The sequence below is a fragment of the Ammospiza caudacuta genome, chromosome 1 (genome assembly GCF_027887145.1).
Source record: "Ammospiza caudacuta isolate bAmmCau1 chromosome 1, bAmmCau1.pri, whole genome shotgun sequence".
Taxonomy (NCBI): domain Eukaryota; kingdom Metazoa; phylum Chordata; class Aves; order Passeriformes; family Passerellidae; genus Ammospiza; species Ammospiza caudacuta.
The window spans coordinates 69726782-69746162 of NC_080593.1; the positions used below are offsets into that span (position 1 = coordinate 69726782).

General features: G+C 37.7%; 1 protein-coding gene across 1 annotated transcript in view; it reads left to right on the forward strand.

Annotated features, from left to right (window-relative positions):
• Positions 1-19381, forward strand: part of LYRM4 (LYR motif containing 4) — an 85341-nt gene that overhangs the window by 8461 nt on the left and 57499 nt on the right. Inside the window, exon 2 of the mRNA XM_058804237.1 lies at positions 12692-12812. Within this exon, the coding sequence (XP_058660220.1) occupies positions 12692-12812 (121 nt within the window). The remainder of the gene's footprint in view (positions 1-12691; positions 12813-19381) is intronic.

Below are 19381 nucleotides of genomic sequence, written 5' to 3' on the forward strand. Positions count from 1 at the left end.
TCCTGAAACTGTAATTTATTCTATATATTGTTAGTAATCACTAGTCCTTTATGGTAGTGAAGCTTTTATAATTAAACTTCTGTGACTTTTGGTGCTTATGAAAATAATTCATTGTTTCCCAAAAGTTCAGTCTTTACAGAGTTGTCTCTATCTCTGTCTCGCACAGGGTGTGATTTCTGCTAACTAGGATTTGCTTGCAGGATACACATGGCATTGTTGCTTGGTAGTGTTTATTTACAGGCATTATATGTTTCCCCAACAAACATACAGATTATCACAGTACTCACTGGTAGTCACACGGAGATGCAAACATCCATTTATTGTTTGCCTAAGCAGGAGGGAGAAATGTGTGTGCAGATTTCCACAGAGCCCTTGGTGTTGGAGAAAATTGGTTTATCTTGTGAGGGTTACACATTGTGTGAATGTTAAATTTCTGCAGACTATGTTAGAATAGCAATGAAAGAGCCAAATGTGGCTGGGGTGGGTGGTTGGGGGTGTGCTTCAGAGCCATCATTTATTTGCTTTGTTAGTCACAGTTAGAAGTGGGAGCTAAAAGTGGAAGGGGCCAGGTACAAGCATCACATTTCATAAAGTTTCAGATTGAATTAATAGAACTAATAGAACTAATAGAATTCTTTGTGAAACAATAATTCATTAATTCATCCATACATACAAATATATTCAGTGTTTTTATTTATTTAAATGACATCAGACTGCCTCCTTCTCAGGAAAATGTTTTAAAGTCAGTACAGCCCAAATGAAATGCATAACACAGTCCTTGAAGCTTATAGCTTAAATTATACTGACAATGTGAAATTGAACTGTATTGTGTTGCCATGAAACTAACCTGCTACTAAGTTTCAGAAAACATCTTTGACTCATCTAAAATATCACATAATTTTTCTAGTCAATAAGTTAGCAAATAGGTTTTCAAATTAATGGTCTTCATATGTAAACTAGTTTTGAAGGGAAGAACATTGATTGATTGATCTAAGTAGTTTATCACTGGCCAAAATAAATTAGATGTCTCACTCAGAATGGTTTTTTCCCTGATCTGACTAATTTACAGTATGAAAATAAATGTTCAAGTGTTTTGTTTACACAACAATAATAAGCAATGCATTTCATGTAGAAAGCTAAATAGGCTTCTTGATTTCCAGAGCTAGTGAGTGCATTTTTAAACTACATTTAATTTACTATTTTCAGTTCATAATTTATACCCAAAATTGCTGCCCATTATTTGCAGATTTTGCATGGAAATGTGAATATTTATCAAACTGCTGGTGGCACTCTTACAGTCACTTCCCAAAGCAAAGGCAGCATGGCATGAACATAGTCCTGTAAGTTACAGCAGTACAGGGTTGGACATAAAAGTGTACTGTACAAATAGCTGCACAAAACTCCCTGTTTTGTGAACTAGTGGCCATGCTTACTAACCTGCAAGGACTTTGAGGCATGGTTCTGGGCTTTTATTTCCCAACAAGTTGTTGAAACTCTTGAAGGAGAAATTCTCCATCAGTGCAAGTTATTGCTGCCATTAGCTGGGAACGTCATGCTTCCGCAAATTGTGTTGGTAATTTGTCCCTAGATTGGGAACTTTTTCTGCTGCTCTGTGGAGTGGAAGGTCATGTCTCGTGTGAAAGGGAAGGTAATCTGCCCTGGTCATAAAATGTTGCACTGAAAACCTTATGATAAATAGATCACTCCTAATACCTCCTTTCCTATCCTAATAACTCCTGCAGTAACCGTAGCCAGGACTTGTCTGAGTTACTGAGTTTTAAGCCAGATGTTAATTCCACATTTAGAGTAAATGTTATCTGAGAAAAAATTCTTGCAGCCAGCAGCCATGTGCTTATGGGAGGAAAAGGAGGTGGTGTTTACTCTGTTTTCTTTTTCCTTGCTTGCCAACAGAGGACAGAAAGTGCTACCATCACTCATGTGAGTGACTATTTCTCTGTAGCTTTTAATTAGCTATTGAGTATTATCTGGAGGTTTTCATAGCCCATTTTGGTTTGAAATGCAGAATATTTTTTTATATTTGAATGTACCAATCTGAACCTAGTCTTATTAAATAGAATGTGTAGAGATACAGAAATATAATACAGTAATCTTTTTTCATTCATAGTGTAAGACTCCTAGAGAGAGTGCTAAGAGGTTGACTGGAGGACACTTTAAAAACTATTGACCTTAGCGTAGCCTCACCTGTAAATTTTGATGTCTATACGTAACATACTTGGGCTTGCCTAGATTAAAAGGTTTGTCAATGCTTCTGTTCTTTAAAAAGGAAAATTGACTGCTCTCTTTGTCTTCCTGAATACTTCTGATCACCTTTATTGTTACAATAGTTAAACTGCTTAAGTACACAAAAGATCTGCCAGCAGGTTTATTGAATGACTTCTGTTCACTGGACTAGAATACCTTGAGTTTTAAATTTAAACTCAATTTTCTGTCTGATATTAAAGTATATCTTGTCAGATCTAAGTATTGCATCATATGTTGGGATGTACAGTTTGGACAGTAGGAGTGTATGCACCACAGTTTTAGAGGTGGAGTTCATACATAGCCCAAAGTAAACATTTTGGCTGGTAGCTGCTCTTGCTTCATGTTTGGCAGATCTATTCTATGTTTTTTGGGTTTTTTTTTAGAGTAACTGTAGGAAAAATAGTAGGAAAAAGCGTGTAACCCTTTTTTTTCCTTTCTTTTATATAAAGTAGCTTTGAACAACATTGTGTTACTTCACTTAGGTTTTAGTATTGCTTTGATTCCTGTTTTACTTCTGGACTTCAGAGAAATGCATACGATCTGTGAGACCTGAGAAGCTGAATTTACTTTACCAGAGCTAGTGGACGTCTTGGGTATGTCTTATCTGATCACCATCGTGCCCCAAAGATAAAAAGCTGTGGACATGTTTTTCCTAACTTCCCTGCCAAGGGTCTGGCTTTTTTAAGTTCTCCCTTGTGCTGGTAGCACCTGGGAGGTGAGAGCTGTGGAGTGTAGAAAGTCAGGGTGGGCAGTTCTGGCACATGCAGATGCCAGGTGCACAGGGGTGCTGCGTTATTTATGGGGATGAAGATCTGCTGTGCCTGCCTGAAAACCTCAAATCTGCCTCACTGCATGGTGCATCAGTCATTCAACTTTACTCAGCAGAATATTCTTTTTCCTTCAATCCTTGCCTCTGTTCACCGTGGGTCCTGCTGCTCATTCTTCATGGGAGAAGCTGCATCTGGTTTCCTGTGGGGGAATGAAGGGACACCCAGAGTTTGTTACCTTTGCATTTCTGCGTTACAGTTCAACTCAGGATGGGGATTTTAGCCTCTTTTTCTTTAGTCCTGATGTAATCATCTTTAAAGTCTGTGAAGACTTCCATATCCTATAACTAATTAAATAGAAAGAATACAGAATGTAATATCTAGTTCACTTGACTTTCTCTACCTTAGGTAGTGTTCATCGTGTAAAAAATAACCCACATTTCTTTTTTTCTGAGCCTTTGGTAATAATCAGAGTAGTCTGGATCTGAGCTTCCTCAAACATTACATGCATTGTCCAAAGGCATATATTTACAATACAAATGTCTGAAAACAATATTCAGCACTCTGTTGTCTGCACAAAGTAGGATGCTGGTTTTATTACAAATTCCAAATTTACAATTTTAGGCTCTAGATTTGACTAATAGGCTTTGCATATATTAGAATTTTATGTGCTGCTAATTTGAAATATCCATCATTGTTGTCAAAACTGGTGTAAATTTGCTAAACTAACCATGCAGTGCTTTCCTATAAATGAGGGAAGGTCACTGAGCCAAATGGTGGTAGCAAGTCCAGTGGGGGATATTTGTCATTACTGACTGAGTCATAAGGAACAAAGATTTTTGGATAAGCTGGTAGAAATGGATGAGAGAATAAATTTTGGATAGTAATTTAAATATTTTTAAATCCTGTAACTTTTAGTATGTTGTACATAAATAGAGCAGGTGGTATGTTACTTCCTTCATGTGAGTTGTTTAATAAATTGTATTTGTGGTTTATTGTTGCCTTAGTTGTGAGATAACTGGACCCTATCTAATTTCAATGCAATTACTTCCACTTGGACCTATGATGTTTACATCCTTCTGTCTCAGAAATCTCAGGTTTACTTGGGCAAAAATCAAGGGGCAAAATTAACTGTCTTTATTGCTAGAATCCTAGGATCACTTTTGCAAAGTAAAACTTTGTTAGGAGTCTGTTCAGTATACTGAAAATTACTGGTCTGTAGAAATGGCCAAAACACCTTTACCTCAGATGACCTTCAGAGAACTGTTTCTCTAAGTCTTTTGTTAGTCAAAATATCTCATTTATTTTAAAACTGTATACTGTTAATATATTTCTGATACTTGATCCCTTTTCTCTTCTGAGGAACTGGCATAATTTCCATATTAAAATAATATGTGTCCTGCAACTAGGTACTTACTATACTTTCAGAAATAATGCTGTGCTTCAGAAATGTCCTATCAAAATCTTACCATCATCCAGATCAACCATACTGCAATCCAAGTAGTTAGAATATCCCAAGACTTTATGTCCTGCTGCTTAATTAAAATACCCTTAGCAACTATTGCTTCATCAAAGGCACATAATTTTCCACTGTCAGGTGTGAAATACTTGCATCCACAAAGGCTGATTAGCACCCAGTGCTTCCCTAAATGAAATTACCAAGAGGTGCAATATGTTTAGCCTTCTTCAGGGTACCCAAGTCACAGGATCACAGAATCTGGAGAAATGACATGGGGCCACAGAAATCATTGAGTCCATCTTCTGGCTCTGCACAGGACCATCCCCAAGACTCACAGCATGTGCTGAAGAGCACTGTCCAAACACTTCTTGAGCTCTTTCAGGCTTTGTTCTGTGACCACTGCCCTGGGGAGCCTGTTCCAGTGTCCAAACACCCTCTAGGGGAAAAACATTTTTCTAATATCCAACCAAATCTCCCCTGATAACTCCAGGCTATTCCCTTGAGTCGTCACTGGTCACCACAGAGAAGAGATCAGTGCCTGCCCCTCCTCTTCCCCTTACAAGGAAGCTGTAACTGCAATGAGCTCAGTCTCCTCTTTTCCAGGCTGAACAGACCAAGTGACCTCAGGCACTCCTCATACAGCTTCCCCTCAAGGCCCTTCACCATCTTTGTTGGCCTCCTTTGGATGTTCTCTAATAGCTTAATATCTTTCTTGTGGTGACTAAAACTGCACACAGTATTCAAGGTGAGGCCATACTAGTGCAGGGAGAACCTCTAGCTATGCTGCAAAGAGAAATGTTGGTCACAGCACTGTACTAAAAGTAATCTTTCCAGAAAAATATTGTAGTGGCTATACACAGCAGGCCAGGCCTTTTTTTATGAACTGTTCAGAAACAGCAGCACAGCAAATGGAGTGGTATATATCTGTCTCAAAAGGAAGAAGAGAAAAACCAGCCTTGTCAGGTTTTGAACTTGTCATTTCAAGGCATTCCCTGCCTGGTAATTGGACTGCTGAGCTACCCCGGTGTCCTTGTTGTAGAGTAGCTGGCAAGGCTTGGCAGTGAAAGCTCAGCAGAGAGCTATTACTCATTTCAGGCCGTCAGGACACTTTTCATCTGCAGCAAATTCAGGTTATAGTTCCTGCAGCACACCCTTGCCTGGTGCTTCGTTAACTGAACAACTTGTGCAGTTGGGTCCTTCCCTGATAACCCTCTTTTTTAGCCTCTTCTGCGATATAACATTGAAATTGGAACTCCAATTACGATTAAAGAATGCTTTCATTTGGACATCTTTACTTTTTTCTTTTAACCCTGACCTCCTGAAAAGCACTCCCTTCTGCAGAGATTCCTTACACTTAGAATTAAGCCAATAACTGTTTGTATTTTAGAAATACAGCTACAAAAATGTGTGTTTCGGTGAACTGCAAAAATAATCATCGTTAACTATGAATAGCACCAATAGTGTTCTGGGGAGAAGAAAGTCTTTGTGAACAGAGCTGTGTGCCCTGGCAGCAAGGAAGACCAAGAGCATCCTGAGATGTATCAAGAGTTGCTCAGCCAGCAGATTGATAGGAGGGAGATCACATCTAGACTTCTGCATCCAGTCTTGCCCTCCTCAGCCCCCCAGCAGGAAAGGCACAGACAATCTGTAGGCAGCTCAGCAGGAGCTACCGAGGGGGCTGAAGCACTTGTCCTGTGAGCAAAGGCTGAGGGAGCTGGTCTGGTTCCACCTGGAGAAGAAACAGCATTGAGGGACTCTGAGAGCAGCCAGTACCTCGAGGTATCCAGAGGGGCCTGGTAGGAGAAAAACTGATAGCAGATGTAAAGTATAGGAAGAGAGGCTCTTCAGACTGGCTTTAAGGAAAGCTTTTTCCCCACAAGGGCAGTCAAGCAATTGAGCTTCTCTTCCAGGCAAGGTGGTCTGGTCAACATCCTGTTTTTCAAGACTTGACTGGACAAAGCTGTGAATAATCCGATCTGATGCCATCACTGACCCTGCTTTCAGCAGAAGGTGGGACTAGAGACCTCCTAGACACATTTCCAATGTGAATGATCCTGTGATCCTGTTGATCAGGTGGTCATCCGTGCTCTCTGCTTTGAAATGGGTACAGACACAAACTGATGAGAAGATACAGTCAGAAAAAAGAAGTTCTCCTTTTCTAAAAACATCCACAAATCTTTCTAAAAATCTAAGGAAGCTTTTTTGGGTTTAGGTTGAAAAAGGAAAATGAAAGGAAACTCTTGGAAAAGGTTGAAGTTTTTATTAGACATTTTGATATCTGAGATGCAAAATTGCTTTAGGAATAAGCTACAAATGCTTGTAGCTGATCATACAGCATGTATTAGGTGCACTGGGTTATAGTCACCCTCTCTCAAATGTATTTTCTAATGTTCATCAGGCTTTATTCCTATTTTATGTTCTTTTGGCTTAATCCTCTCTCATAAACTATCTCTAGTGCTGTTCTGTTCTGGACATACTTCTTAGCAATGGCATTGGAATTCATGTTTTGTATGTTAGCCGAGAAACCAAGTGGTGGCTGGTAGGTTTCTTTCTGTAGGCTTTTTTGTGAAGATTGTCTAGTGACTGTGCATTGTTAGAAAATTCAAGAAAATAATACTAAGTTTACCAGCAGTCTAATCTTTATTTTTCTTTACTTTTCTTTCCTCCTTTCCCAGCATCCAGACACCCCCCTGACACCCCCACAGAAATCCTGGTTGCAAGAACAGGCTTTGCTTTGAATTTTAGAAAACGGGAAGATGTAGTAGTTGTTGTTGTGCTGTAACTTGAAGTGGCAGTCTGAAAGTGTGTCTAGTGATGGAGTTTGAGGGACAACTTGTTGATAAAATGTGTTCACGTCCCTCTGTTGGTCTTGGGTTTAATTAGACCAGTCATAACCACTTCCCTGTGAGTTACTTACCTCTCAGTCTCAAACACACACCTGTTGTCAAGTGTTTATTTTTAGTATTAGATGCTAATTACATGCAGGTTTTGCTTCACCTTAATTGGTGTCTTTTAAGACATTTATAGAGGAAAAATATTGTAAATACATATGTACACACATATATGGAAATTACATGTTTGCACATATATGCATCTAAATAAGCATTCCCTCAGAAGTAATTCTGTACATGAAGACATCTTCACTAATGCTAGTGAAACTTGACTGTGAGCTAAAATTATTTTCTACAGATGATTAAAAACTTTCCCTTTTTAAATGATATGTAATGCTGAAAATTTAGTTGGGCAGGTCTCATCTAGTGCACGTTTTGCTAGTAATAACGGGAAATTCGGAAAATTCATCCTGTTGCTACTGTAAGTTAATAGATGTTAGTTGGAAGGCAGCAGTGGTAAGAAAATATAGTTTGGTTAAAGCAAACAGACATTTTATGAAAAGGGTTCCTGACGTGATGTAATGCTACTCTATTGTAAATGAGCATCTCACTTTTGCACATTGTGTCTTTAAATAAAAGCATCATATTCTTCATTCCAGAGCTGTTAACCCCAGTGGGCTTCCTAGAGCTTGGATACTTTTCGCTTGCCTTAATTTATTGAATATAACTGATGCTAATAAGGAAAAATGCATTTTACTCTAGACCTTTTTCAAAAGCCTTGAATGTGAATATTCTAACCCGGTGGCCCCTTCCATTGTGATCTGTTTTGCTTGCACAGATTGTGTACCACAACTGTATGTCCTCTTCTGTCTTCATGTGTGTGCTCAATGGCCAACAATAATAATGTAATAGCCATTGTGTTCCGCAGTGTGGTGCCTGTGACTATAATGTGACCTATTAATATGTTGCACTTGTTGACAGGCACAAAGCCAAGATGTCAGCATGTTTGTAAAGATGTCTTTGAAAGGTGACTTACACTTTTAGCATGTTGTGATACTGGTGAATGCAAAGTGGTGCTGAGAAAAACATTGCTTGCCCAGGTTTATTTTGAAAGCTCGTAGCTGTGTACTTAAGCAAGTGTCTTTGTGTGACATTTCAGCTTCTTTTCTTTTAGCGGAGCACAAAGATTTTTTGGTTTTTTGGTCAGGTGTGAGATAAGTAAACATTTTGAAATAAAATATATAAGTCCCCAAGCAGTTATTATTTTCTGAAGTACCTGGATTGTGATTTCATTTTTCATTAATAGTCATTGTTTCAGATTTACTTCTTGTAGACTTCATTTTCATGAGGACACATTAGGCTTTTGATTGTACTTCAGGGAAGAAAAGAGAGGAACTCTTTAAAGGTAGAGTATTGGGCCAAAGACTGCTTTCTCTTTAGGTTTTAGTATTATTTGGCAGCACTGTAGTCTCATAACATTAGCAGGCAGTGCCCAGTGCTTCAGAGTCTGTAGTAATGTTTTGCCCTGGCCTTGTTCTCATATTAATGTCCAACAAGCCCTTCTTTCTACTGATGTGCATCTGTCGCCTTGTGTCGCCATCCACCTGCAGTGGCTTTGGTCTGCAGCCATCACACCGAGTCTACTGCCCATCGAGGACATCATTGTGGTTTAATTGGGAATTAATTGTGTGACAGATGCATGTAAGTAGGGATCACAAGAGGTGTTTTGAGTGTGCATATGTATGAGAGCTGAGTGAATATATTCAACTGTACACTCTTGCTTGGGTCCTGTTGTCACAAGTCACTGGAGGAGTCTTTGTAGAAGATAAAGTGAAAGATATTCTCTGTTCAAATTTCAGTGCACTTGGGTGATAAAAGCAAAATACCTTGTGTCTTTCAGCCATTTTTTAATATCTGTTTTCAAAAAATGGGTGAGAAAAATAATGAATGGTGAAATGTAGTTTAAGACTTAATTTAAATGATGTTTCTTAATGAATACCACTGCATTAGGAACTAGGCTTTTCCCACAGTTCTGTGGGAGCTCTTTAAGTGTACTGTATCCAAAACTGCTTTCCTATTCTGTTTCTCTGGAGAGTTAACTTGGTACCTTCTCACTGAAAGGTCCTCTTTCTTTGTGTGACTTGCTTGGCCTTTCTAATGGGATCAATTGCAAACTCTGTCCATCAAAATCAGTACTGCTGTATTCCCCCCTCCTCAGTGATGTTGCTCCAGTTCCATGGATAGCTGATGAAGTTACTAATCTGCAAAAAAAGCCCAAAACAGCTAAAAATGAAGTTAACTCTTGTGGTAGATGGCCACCTATTTCCCAGGTTGGACTGGCTCAGTTGAGGCCAAATATCAGACTGACTGTGCTAGTCTAAAGCACAGGGGAGGGTTTGTGTCTGCCAGGGCAGTGAAATTGCAATATCTCTTCTCCACTTCGACTTAAACTTGTTGCAGTTTCTTTGTGTCCCTCTGGGTAACTAATCATCCATAAGGTACAGCCATCACTTCACTTGCCAGTATTCTTTTCAGCTCTCACACTGTCTGCAGATAGTGATGCTTTTAGCACAATGTAAAGTTTTATGAAGACAACCATGCATTCTCAGCCACTGGCATTTCTAGGTGTGCCTTCAAATGTCACAGGCTTGGGTTTGGTGTGTTACATTCATTGAGCTGAAAATGCACTCCATTAGAACAGCTGATCAGCAGACCAGTCTTCATCAGCCAGAATATCTCTGGAGCAGTGCTCTGTAAAAAAACCTCAACAGATGCAAGTCTGAATGAACAGGTTTTGCTCAAACATTGTTGCTTACACACACTACTGTGCTTTCAGAAGGGCTTAGATTTTCATAAACTTGAAGCAATATTGCATTTCTTATGGTAGTTCTAGCTTTTAATGCATTCTCAGTTCAGAAACTGTTGTAATGCAGAGAGTGTCGAGGTGCTGAATTGACACTGCTCACAACTGTTGTTGTAAGAAAAAGCTGTTGTTTAAAAGAAAAAAAACACACACATACAAAAAAAAAAAGCCTTCCTGTATGTTTATATCTTGGCTTAACACTTTTTACATAATTTTAGAGAATTTGAATGTTGGTAAAATATTTCCCTGACACTTCTCAATGGGGAAGAAAGGATATTTTAACAGTCATTATAGTATTGGGTTTGAGCTTTGAATTGAGCTCATCCTTCTTTTAAGTGATACATTAAATCTCAGTGTAACTTTGGTAAAGAGTAGTGCCAGGCTATAGAGCTAGTCTTTGAAGTGTGTTTAGAGATATGGATTTAGCAGTAGAATTAAGATTGTGTTAAAGCCTATGTAATGTAACTTCCTTTGGGTGTTAAAACTCATAGAGATTAAAAAATTAGAAGGTAAAAAAAGAGAAGGCAAAAACAGTGCAACTTTGTGATTATAGATAAAAATTGGTCTGTTTTCTATGTACCTTTCTTTCTCAACAATTGTTGGGTATAATTAGAGGAAGAGAGAGAAAATGGAACAATTAACACACCATATGTACAAAACAAAACAAAAAACCACCTCCAGTCTGTGGGTGTTAATACTTGAACAACATTTGGTTTTGTCCCATCTATCTTTTTTATGTAGGTAGCATTTACTCATTTATATTGCATTTTGAAAGACTTGTACCCACTAATAGATACATGCTGTTGTTGTTGTTTTTTCTTTTAAGCTAAATATATATATATTTGTTGTTGTATCTCCTGGAAACCTGTCCTCTCTTTCAGAAAATATTACATGTTTTGCACAGTTTAACACTACATATGTTATGGGGTGATTTGAAATCTCTCCATTATCAAGCAACAGAATTATACTATATATTAATGATTGGGGGTTGTTTCTTTTCTAGAAGAAATAATCAGCTTCCCCTTCATGTCTTGCTAGGACAACAGCTGCAGATGAGATTGAGCTTCCATATTTAATACATTCTATTAACTTCACACATCCAAACACACACTGGCTCACTCCCTGACGCACCCCAGTGTCACATTAGAGGTGAGCAGGCCCTAATTAAAAGCAGGCACCATCTGCCGGAGTGCGGTGGCAGAGTGGCACTCCACAGCCGTCCTGAGTCCTGTGATTGAAATGTTTTATTTATGAGCTCAAAGACAAAACACGCTGCTTGGCTGCTGAAAGCTGCATTAGGAGCTGGATAGCACCATCTAATGGAATGGAGTGCCACTGGCTATTCATCTTTCCTCTTCTTCCTCTCTCCTCAGTGTACTCCCCCAATAATTTTATTTTTCAGTCTTGTCCTTGGATTTTCTGTGATAGTGTTTCAGACAATTTTGTCTCTTGTGTTCCGCTTTTATACAAGAAGGAAAGTGTTGTTGAAATATTAAACTAATTGTGGGGGAATTTTGCAGCCTTTTGTTTCCTTCCAGTGCCACGCATAGGGTTTTGCTTTCTGTAGCAGAAGTGATACTGATGTGATGTGGTGGTACAGAAGAATATGAGGAAGATAGATGAGCAAGATCAGTTTACTGCATTTTTCCAGTTCCTCCCAAAGACCCATGTAATTGAAGTATCCACTGCTCCATCTGAAAACTCTATTTTCATATGGAAATTGACCCTAACTGGGGGGGAGGGAAGGCAGGATGACAGTACACCTCAGACTGTGTGAAAGTTCTTTACTGTGTTGGAAAGAAAGGGCAGAATTTGGGGAAAGCTGCAGCTTTGGACCTTCCTCTCTGCAAGCAGAGATCATAACCTCTTCCAGCTTGCAGAAATCATATTCTGTTATTGCTTCTTAGTGGGGAAATGGATGAGGAGGTGTTGGACTTAGGGGTGAAATACAGTTTGTCAGGAGAAGAAAAGGGTAATAGGGAAGGAGCCCTTTTTGTGTTAATTGGTCCACCAATCTACTTTTGTTGACTACTAGATTACAACACTGCATCTAGTAGAAATGTATATTGTGACAATTACCTTTTGGATATGCAGGTTAAGAATTGTCACGCTGATTCAAAATAATCTGGGGAATGATTTTCTGGTCCTTAGCCTTTTTGTAATGTTCTTGAGTTTTGCAGTATTCCATGCTGGGTATCCAGCAGTGTGGCTTCAGCACAAACAAGCAGTTAGGACTGGACTGAAACTTGAAATATGACATTTTTCTACAGTAACATCTAATAGAACCTCTTTTTTTAAAATTACAGGATCTGGTCGCTACTTCAACTCGGGCAAAACAAAACCCTAAATAAAATTATATGTGTCTATAATTGAGCTAAATAAATAAATAAATATTTATATATGGGAGGTGTGCATTTTATTTTTTGTATCAGCATGTTTTAAAGAATGTTGAAATTATATAAATCATGGCACATCTATGATTACTTGTCCTCTTATTGTTTGTGTTTAGAACATACGCCATCAGAAGGATAAAAGATGCCTTTAGAGAAAACAAGAACATAACAGACTCTGAAAAAATAGAAGAACTACTGAACAAAGCCAAAGCAAACCTACAGGTTATTCAACGGCAGGTATGTTAATTTCTCTAATTTTTTATGGGAGTTGTTCACTACTCATTCAACTGTCTTATGCCACTAGAGATGGAAAAAAATATTTCCTTGCTAAAGACATCTCTTGATAAACATCAGTTTTTGTCTGAATTTGTCTTTCATCATAGGTTCAGAGGGGTGACTTTGACTGACTCAAAATAGTCTCATTTTCTTCTGTGTTTGTTTTTTCCCATCTCTAGATACAGTGTTAGAATAGTAACAGAACAAGAAAATATTGAAGTGAATTAAGTAAATGCTGGCTAAATGTGTCCAAACAGGGTGATAAGTTCTTCTTTGGAAAATTTGAGTCCCTGGCAATATTTTTCTTCAACCTTGTCTGCGTAGCATTTATAGCATCTCTGTTCCTTCCACTAGGTACCATGTTGCTAAGAAATGAAGTAGACTGGGTTGAAACTTCAGATACTTCTAAAATTTCTCGATCATACTCACTGTCTATCTAAAGTGACTACTAAAAATTGGAAGAAGCAAGTTTCTATGCTTGAACTCTCTGTGAGAACTTACAGTGCTTAAGCTGCTCCTCCTTGCAAAATCTGTGCTTGCTGACACCAGTCAGAGCTCAGTTAGTACTTTTATTAAACACTGAATGAACATGTGCACCTGCTCCTGCATGGTTTGCTTTAATACGGCTCTTTAAGCAACCAGCAGGTCACTTAGCTGGGTTCTTATTTTAGTAGGGAGCTGGGCCCTTGGATTTGACAGTTAAGTATGGATGCTTAGGTGCAAGGTATTGGTTTTTTATTTTCATCTCCCAGGGTGTTGTTTTGTGCTACCATCTTTTTTTAACTCAAACACTGCTAATTTTTTATTTAAGTGTTTCTCAAAGAAGCAATTTGGATTGGATTGTTCCAATGCAATTACATTTGAATGCTGGGGTGTTTTTTCTCAGATCTGTAGGTGATAATTGGCATTTTCAGCTCTTCTAATTCTTGCTTAAGATAAAGTCTTGCTAAATAAAAACTTTCCAAATTTTTTTTCCCAGCAAAACATGCTTCTACTGATCTGAGTCCTAATAGGTCTGGGACAGGTTTTAAAGTAAAACTCTTTCCTCTCTAAGTCCTGTGTAAATTCAGATTACCTTGTCTCTGTAGATCCTAAAAAAAAAGATATTATTTCTCTAAAACAGACTTCACAGGCTGGACTTTTGTCTAGGGTAGGGGTCTTGCCTTGCACCTTTTTTGAAGTTTTCTTTTAGCATAAATATTTTCCCTCAGCATCAGTCAGCATCTTTCTGTTATGCATTTATTACTGTATCACTGGGACATACCAGAATAATTCAGAATGACCTCAGTTATTGCTAAGCCTGGAGGGTTTTGCATGTTTGTTTCAAATATCAGCTATTTAAGGGCCTTCTCCAACATTAAAAGCCAAATTGCTGAAATTGGTTTTAAATTGGATCACTGTCATTCCATGTAAGAACTTCAGGGAAAATATACTTGAAAAGCAAGGAGTATTAAAGACACTGACACAACTTTCCATTTTTAACACTGCTAAGACAGTGAAACTTATGTTGAAATATCTCTTTAATGTTGTACTTCTAGACATTTTCCAGAGAAAGTACAATCATGCTACATTCACTTTTGGAAGGATTTATCTTACATGTTTTCAAGAGTAATGGATAATAAATGTTATTATACAGTAACATAATAGGCAATGGAACTTTTTAACAAAAAATAATCAGATAGAAGAAAATTATTTTACCAAGATAATTTTTTGGCATGCATCCCTGCAAGAGTTGATTGTTTGAGTATTAAAGATTTTTTTTTCCTAAAAAATTGCAAACTGTTGTACTTTGCAGAACTTTTGTTATGTTTCAGTGTCATCTCACTCCCATCTGTAAAGCAAGAGGTAAATGTAAAAATAGCAACACTGTCTGAAAAGTTTTTCATCAGGACTATTAAAAATCTGAGCATCTAAGTTCATATTAATATTTATTTAGTGTCAAATTTCATCATGCTCTGTCAAAAAAGTTCATTCTTCCTCTTTGTTTCATTGAAGACCTAAGTAATGAAGTCATCTGACATTATTAAGACTTTATATTTAAAACTAACCAAGCATAATACAAAGTGCTTTTATTTTTAAATGCAGAAGCACTGAAGCAAACATGAGATCTAGCATACAATTTTTTGCTAAGTTTTGGGTTTGTTATGATGTGGTTCATCTTGGTATTGCTGATTTTTTTCTAGTGTGTCAGTAGAAATTAAATAATATCCCTCTTTGCTGACAATTTGTTGTTACTCTAAAATCAAATTTATATTCACTTTGCATTCTAATTTATGGTTTAGTCATCAAAGTGACCATTGAAGTGTAAGGTTCATAAATAACTATTTAAATCAGCCTAGTGGGAAATGTGAAGTAGTGACAGATTACTGTCATTTTGTACGTCAGTCACTGTACAGTTTGCTAGAGTGTTTTAAAAGTAGCTTTATAATGCTGAAAAGCATGGAGGAACATTAATCTCCAGCTTAGTCCTCTCTGCTTATTATCGGGTTTGATTTTTTAATAGCCTGGCTAACGGAAGAAACAACTCATTTTCAACTCTGTTTGCAAAGATTTTTGTGGGTGTGTGTTTACTGTGTAAACAACAAAATGTTGTTGTTTACACAGTAGTTATTTTGTCCTTCCTGTATAGAAGGGTGTTGTGAGAAATGCATTGTCACAAATAAGTGTGAAATAGAAAGTTTTAAGAAGTTTTGAGGTGAAGTCTGGAAGGTGTTTGAGGATTGTCATAACAGCCATTTCCCAGCTATGCTAGTATGATTTCATTTGTGAGTTTCTATTACTATTAGTAATGTTAGTATGTTAGTGGTAGGGGAATTTCCACTGAAATGTACTGCTGCTGCTGCTGAAATTTAAGATTTATGAAAGCCACTTTGAAGATTGGCTAATATTAAGTGTTTTGAAGTTTTCTTTATGCCATTCTGTCTCTCGGGTTTTGAACTGAAAACCTAACGGTGGAGTTCAAAAGAAATAGTAGACGTGTGTGCTCTGATTAAAGCCTTGTTTTCCTTACAGGATATCTCATTCTTCTGTAGTGCTTTCTCCTCAGTTTTATATTGTGGCTGGAAACTGCCAGTCATCTTGTCCAGCTAAGAAAGATTATTCTGTTTTTCTTGGCAGCTCTGAGCCTTTGTTATCAATTTTACTGGTTTTAACATCACACAGCTCCAGTACTCTTTAATAAAAGTGTTTTAATGTTTCACAGCTTTTGTTTGTCTCTTTAAATAATCCAAACTGATGAGATGCAGGTTTGCACAAACCTTGGTCAGGAGACAAGAGATGCACCTTGAGTGTTGAGACAGTCAGGACTTGGAAATCTGCCTCTTTTACAGCTGGCTGGTCATCTGTGGTTTTTAAGGGAACAGATAAACTTTTCTTATGGGTCTGAGCTGTTTTTCCTTAGGCTTGACCTCTTACGATTCCCTTCATGAAGGAATGTGGTGTTGATACAGGAAACCTCAGCTAGAAAGGTTCCACTGATAATGATAAATGATAATGAGTACTTGCAGCATTTTTCATGTTTGCAGCATGTTGTAAAGTGCATTCTAATCCTTGAAATATGCATTGCTTGTAGTAACTTCAGCTCCATTTCTCTTAATGAAATGCTACATGACTGTGCTTTGATAAAAGCCCACATCATACTTAGTGTAAGATTTTGGTCTCATATTCTTATGTTTTTCCATAGTCAAATTTCTTAGTATGGTCTTGTGCTGAAACTTGTGCAAAATAAGAACAAATCTTCTGGATCTTTTATTTTTCAGCAAGCCAAATTGCCAGTGCAGCTGTATGTAGCCTATATGTGCCTTCTTGAGGTGTTTATTAGCAGTATCTTATCTTGGCAATATTTTGAATTTGAGTAACACTTGAATGGAAGTGGAAATTAAACTGAATCGGTGTACTAATACAGCACTCATATTATTATGAATTAATGACCATAAATCCATAAGGAAACTTTCTGCTAATCAAAATAACATAAATATTAAAGCATGTTTAATAAATATTAGCAAGACAAGCAACTTCAATTATAGTTGCTATAAAAAGTGAAAGGTAGAAGTACTACCCTAGTTTACTGCACCTGGTTTGAATTGACTGCTCGGCCTTTGAGCAGCAAATATTCCTATATTAGTAATTGTCAAGGTGTATTACTTCTGGACTGAAAGCATTTTGTAGAGTATTTGGAGGTCTGGTACCAATGTACACAGTTGTGAGTTTGTGACATTGGAATTGACTGTGTGAAGGAACTTCCCAAACTTTAAGAAATGTTCTGGGTATCTGAACAAGTTGTGTTTATACTGCAGAGCACTGTAGGCTGGATGCCCTTTGCAGGAGAAGATTCACTTTGAAAACTCTTGTTAGTATTAGATTTGAGCTGCAGGTTGTATTTATGTCTAAATTTTATGAAAATGTAAGAAAGTTGCAAAATGCTGTGTAATGTGTTTCATTACATTGGCAGCAGTTCTGAGGCCAAGAGGAAAGAATAGCTGGAAAAGCCCTTTTAACACAAGGGGCAGCACCACGCTACTGTTCAGGAATGGGTATAGTATTGGCAAGTCATGTCTTCCTGCTGGCAGACAGTTCTGTGGAGTTCTAATATAGATCATTCTTATCAAGTTTGTCATTGCAAGGAAGTTTTAAAATCACAGATTATTTTGCTGATTTTCTTGAGAAGCTCTTTGAATTTTATCTCTTTTTTTTTTCCAGCTTCACAGTGGCAAACACCTATTTCTCTACAAAAATACAGATTTTTCTACCATAAAATTGTAGCCTTACAGTTCTTAGATAAGGAGATTGCCCTTGGAAGTTTGCTGGGGCTTTCACTTGTGCCATGTATTTTTATTTATTACAGTTGGACATCATTTTCCAGCCAGGATAGAGCTGACATTACACACAGAGAATTTTTCTTACCTCTCTGGCCATTTAGTTATGCTTAAAGCAAGTGTAGACACAGTAAAGTTTTCAAATGTTTCACTCACAGTAGAAGAGTGGGAGTGAGTGACACAATCAAACAATGAACAAATATCCTGGTAAAACAGTTTTTTCAAGTCACTGCACGATACCTATGAACTACCTATATTCTTCTAAATCCTTGGATTGGCAGCTAGAACATAGAAAATGTTTGGCATGAGCCTCTTGCATTTCTCTTGCTCCTAGCCTGTTGCAGTACTGGTAATCAGTTTTTAATTGTTTTACCACATCACGAGTTCTCACTTGTTTGCTTCCTTTCCTGGAATTACCAAAATTATGCTGGAAGCTTGTGGCAAAGCCACAAACTGAATTCAAATCAGCTGACTCCGGGTTGAGAAGCCACTGGGGGCATTTCCTGTGTTTGTTGGTAGTTTTCATTTTAATTTTTTTAAAATTTCAAAGCTCTTTGGGGTGATATTTTTAGATATTATCCTTGAGGTAGCTTAAATCCTTTTGTTATGTTCATGTTGCCTTTACTTCACAAGTGGTTTGAAAACTTCAAGTGCCTAATAAGAGTAACCTACCAGGAAGCATATGATTAAGCAAGACAGTGGAAATCCTTAACATATATTAAAATTCAGAGCTCTTGACTTAGAAAGAGATTCAGATGCAGGTGAAGGAATGTCAAATATAGGATGGATAGTACCTGTTTTTCGCTAAACAAAAAGAAGCTTCAAATTGAAATTGGGAAACAGTAAATTCAGAGCTATACTGGTTTTGTATTTCAGTAGGAGAGTAAATATCCATGAGGTTTTGGGGGTTGAAAAGGAGGAGGAACAAAGAAAAGGGTGTTGTAGGAGTGACTTTGAAAAAGGGTTGGTAAATTTAAACAGAAGCCCAGATGAATCAGAACTTGTCCTTCCACAGAGCTTGTTAGCAGTGGTGTCTGCTTTGGCCCAGCTTTTCCAAATACCTTTTTCATCTTGGCATGTAGGCTAGCTTTGGAGATGTGCAACATTGGAACAGATGCCAAAAGCCCTGCGCTGTCATTTCAGCTTAATTTCTGGCATCTGAGTGTGCAGGAAGTGTAATAGACATTTTACTCGTCTTCAGGTGGCATGGCTGTCCAGGTTACACCTGTGTGTCTCCAGAGCAGTGTTACTCCTTAGGCTTTCATTTAACTCTCCTGATGGAGAGCAAGATTGTGTTTTCACAAATGATTTGCTGCTGTTCATTCTGCTGACTAAACTACAAGTGGCAGGTTCTGTCTGCAGTATTAAATTCCAAAGTAGACTGTGCATTGAAAATAACCTTTAGGCTGCCAGCAGAGGCGATTCAGAGGTAGAATGAGGCTTTGTCTTTCTGATGTAAGAGCTTAGGGTAAAACACAGCATTTGATGTATGTTTCCTAAACCTTTCGTAAAAATAAAGACTGCTGAGTGTTGGCCAATGCGTTTTAAATACTGTAATTATCTGTCATAAAGAACTGTCATTATTTTTGTTGCATGTATTTAATGGCTAATCCAGTGAGGTTGAGGCCTTATCATAAATAGTAACAGTAGTTATATAATACATCCAGAGCTGTGAGCACCTGATGTTCTGCACAGATGAGGGCTGTCTGAAGGACA